The sequence below is a fragment of the Nylanderia fulva genome, unplaced genomic scaffold, assembly GCF_048542155.1.
Source record: "Nylanderia fulva isolate GAGA-0341 unplaced genomic scaffold, ASM4854215v1 Scaffold850, whole genome shotgun sequence".
In the NCBI taxonomy this organism is placed as follows: Eukaryota; Metazoa; Arthropoda; class Insecta; order Hymenoptera; family Formicidae; genus Nylanderia; species Nylanderia fulva.
This window is the reverse complement of record NW_028190973.1, coordinates 37,360-40,932: the sequence shown is the minus strand read 5'-3', so window position 1 is coordinate 40,932 and position 3,573 is coordinate 37,360. Positions and strand designations below refer to the sequence as shown.

The 3,573-nt window shown below is 40.4% G+C and overlaps 1 protein-coding gene across 1 annotated transcript; it reads left to right on the top strand.

Annotated features, from left to right (window-relative positions):
• The first annotated feature begins 1,840 nt into the window (after positions 1 to 1,840).
• LOC114940161 (uncharacterized) lies at positions 1,841 to 2,758 on the top strand. The gene has a single exon (XM_029314684.2). It carries the CDS (start codon positions 1,856 to 1,858, stop codon positions 2,756 to 2,758), a length of 903 nt encoding a protein of 300 aa, XP_029170517.2. The 5' UTR covers positions 1,841 to 1,855.
• The last annotated feature ends 815 nt before the right edge of the window (positions 2,759 to 3,573 follow it).

Here is a 3,573-nt window from a genome sequence, read left to right as displayed (position 1 = left end):
GGAATGCTTTCGCTTCCGAGTTCCCGCAATTAGAATCCGTTAGAATTCCTCGGTGGACGGGTCAGAGCCCTGATAATCTCGCGTTAGAAATACATGGATTCGCCGACGCTTCAAATCGCGCGTACGCTGCGGTCGTATACTTGCGCGTTTTCCATTCTCTTTTGGAATACCGTGTTAGCTTGATCGAGCGAAGTCGAAGGTGGCTCCCGTCAAGACTGTTAGCATTCCGCGGCTCGAGCTCAACGCCGTTGTTTTATTGAGTCGACTCGTTAAGTGGGTAATTAAGTCATTAAATATTATTCATTGTCCGATCCATTGTTGGACGGACTCCACGATCGCGTTGGCATGGTTACGCCAACATCCATCGAAATGGACTACGTACGTAGCAAACAGAGTATCCGAGGTGCAGTGTAATCTACCCTCGGCCAAATGGAATCACGTACCGTCCAAAGACAATCCGGCCGACTGTGCATCCAGAGGGTTGTACGCATCCAAGTTAGTCTCACATCCGTTATGGTGGGCGGGCCCGCCTTGGCTTCAATGGCCTTCAAGAGCGTGGCCGCCACATAACATTGCTTCTCCAATCTCCACGGAGTTAAGGGGTAGTATAACACCTTTTGAGGGTCAAAAAAATTCAAAATTTTTTTTTTTTTGCTTAAATGATACTTTTGGAATGTATAGAATATAATTTTATTCATCTTAGCGTCGGTCTGGAACTTTTTCATGTAACGAAATAGCCCATGTTTGTACGCGGCGCATAGCGCGCGGAGAGAACCTGGGAGCGCTCTCTGAGTTCTGCCCTTTCTACTTCAAATATCGAGTAGTTGAGAATTTAGTATAATATTGTAGATGTCTCTTGTGACCATTTCAACAGAAAACAGTATATTCCTATCATATAATACTTTATTTTATGCAAGAATCGTGTGTTTAATGCGCACAGTTTCCGTTACACCACCGACTTCGGCTCTTTTCAAATTGTTGTAATAATGGAAGGAAAGAAGAAACAAAGACTACATATAGATCAGAAAGCGAGAGTAGAGCTAAGTACTTCACGTGCACGTAAAAGTTCAATAAGTAGAAGGAAGCCCCTTTAAATAGGTATTCTTCTAGAAGGCGAAAGTGAAAGTGTGAGCACGTCGGCGAAAAACTTAAAACGAGTGCGGGACGATTACCGAGATACACTGTGACAATACTTTTGGGTATCGTTTCATTAATTTTGTTTCCGTTTTTACAACCATTTCGCATTAATTGTTTGCAAAACGTGTGGCTCGAACATCAAATTTGAAGAATCCAGACGTCGCGGTCTTGGTTTCAAATCGGTATTATTTGTGAAAAATGCGTCCCAAAATTATTGACTCTAGCCCTCTTATAAACAATCACGCTTACGAAATAAATCGCCCCCGAATGGTATTTACAATGAGATTACTTGGTATAGGGAATCATGGAATTAATTAAAAATTTTGTGCATTTATGTGTTGCCGTACCAGTGTATCAGTCTTTTTATGACAAAATAATTTCAACACATTCGTGTTGCCCACTAATACTGTATGTGAAATTTCAATTAACGAGCAGCTGCAAAAAGAAAAGGAGATGTCATGGAAAGACGACAGATAGATGGGATAACCAGTTTCTGGTGACGGGGACCTGGAGAAGAAAGAGGGGATTCTCGTCTTTGTTCGGTGTCGTATCACTAATAGGGTGGTGCACGGGAAAAGTCGTCGACATTGCAGTGAAATCTAAATTCTGTAAGGCCTGCAGTTTGTGGAACGGAAAGCAAGAACAAAGCGAATATGAAGAATGGGCTGCAAATCACGAAGCAAACTGCGAAAGAAATCACGAAGGTTCGTCGGGAAAGATGAAAGTAGACGCAGTCGTAGAAATGTTTCAGCGGTCCGAAGAATTGCACAATTTAAAATATTCTCATTACATCGGTGATGGAGACAGCAAAACACTCAAAGGCATTTTAGATTCGAAACCTTATGATGATTTGAATGTTTGTAAAAAAGAATGTATAGATCATGTTCAAAAACGTATGGGCACGAGATTACGTAATTTGAAAAAAAATGTAAGAGGTCTTGGAGGCAGAGGAAAATTGACAGGCAAACTGATCGACGAGTTGACAATATACTATGGTCTGGCTATTCGTAGAAATTCTAATTCCATTGAAGATATGAGACGAGAAATATGGGCGACTTTATTCCATAAGATTTCAACGGACAGCGAACCGCAGCACGACCGTTGCCCAATCGGAGAGAACTCGTGGTGTTCTTGGCAGCAGGCGAAAGCTGAGAACGAATTAGATGAATACCAACACAAACCAGCTTTAAACAATGAAGTTTTTAAAGCTATTCAACCTATTTACGAAGAATTAAGTCGAGACGAGTTGCTATCCCGCTGTGTTGGCGGGTTTACTCAAAACAGCAACGAGAGTTTTAATTCTGTGCTGTGGGCAATAGCACCAAAAACTGTTCACAGTAACAAAGCAATCGTCGATATTGCCGCAAATATTGCTGTTTGCAACTTTAATGATGGTTTGCACAGCATAATGCAAATTATGCAAGTGTTAAATCTAATAATTGGAAGTGCTTGTTACAATTTCTGCGTTCAAGCAGACGAACGCCGGATCCGCGCAGCTGAGCGCACTATGACCGAGGAAGCTAAAGAAGCTCGTAGGCAGCAGAAATCAGCTCGGAAGGCCACAGATGACGAGGACATTAATGTAGAAGGTCAACTGTATGGTGCAGGCATTGCAGATTAACGGTGAGCTCCTAATAATTACAAGTTTTCTCGTTGCAAAACTTTAAATGCGATTTCTGTAAAACACCATTTTTCAAATCGGTGGCCAGCTTAGCTCCCACAATTTACATCGGATTAACTTGAAACAAAGCTTATTCTGCGCTAAATTAAATTGTTTATCGAGGTACGTAGCCGTTTTTTAATAGAATTGTTAGTTTTTTTTTGGGAACCAATTTTATAAACGATTTTCAGTGAAAATTTTATACTTTTTTTTCAAATTAGTGTAAATTCCACAAAAATTAATATTTTTCAAAAATCCTACGTACCTCGATGGAAAATTTATCAGAGAATATGAAAAACTTTTCATTTTTGTTCTATGTCATACCAGTAAGCCGGAATCCTGGCCACCGATTGGACCGGAATAGCGCAAAGGGTCATCTTTGGCGCCATCTACAGGATATTCTTCAAAGATTTTTTAATTTAAAAAATAATTTTTATAACTAGAAACTATAATAAAATCAACCCTCAAACCCGTTTTTTGATTACTCTATTCCTTAGATGTGAAAAAAATTAATGAAAAAAGGAAAAATTTCTTACGCAAAGGTGTTATAACCCCTTAACTAAGCAAATACACTCGGAAAGTCGAAAGTCCACTGTCCTTCACGTGAAAGGTACACCGGAATGGAATCTCCCTTATAGATACTCCTCCTGGACTAAGCTCATTCGAGTGACAGCCTACGCTTACAGATTTATATCCCGCTCCGCTAAACAAAGGAATTTTGAAGCTAATGTTGCGTTGTCTCCTAACGCGGACGAACTTAAACGCGCGGAAATGTT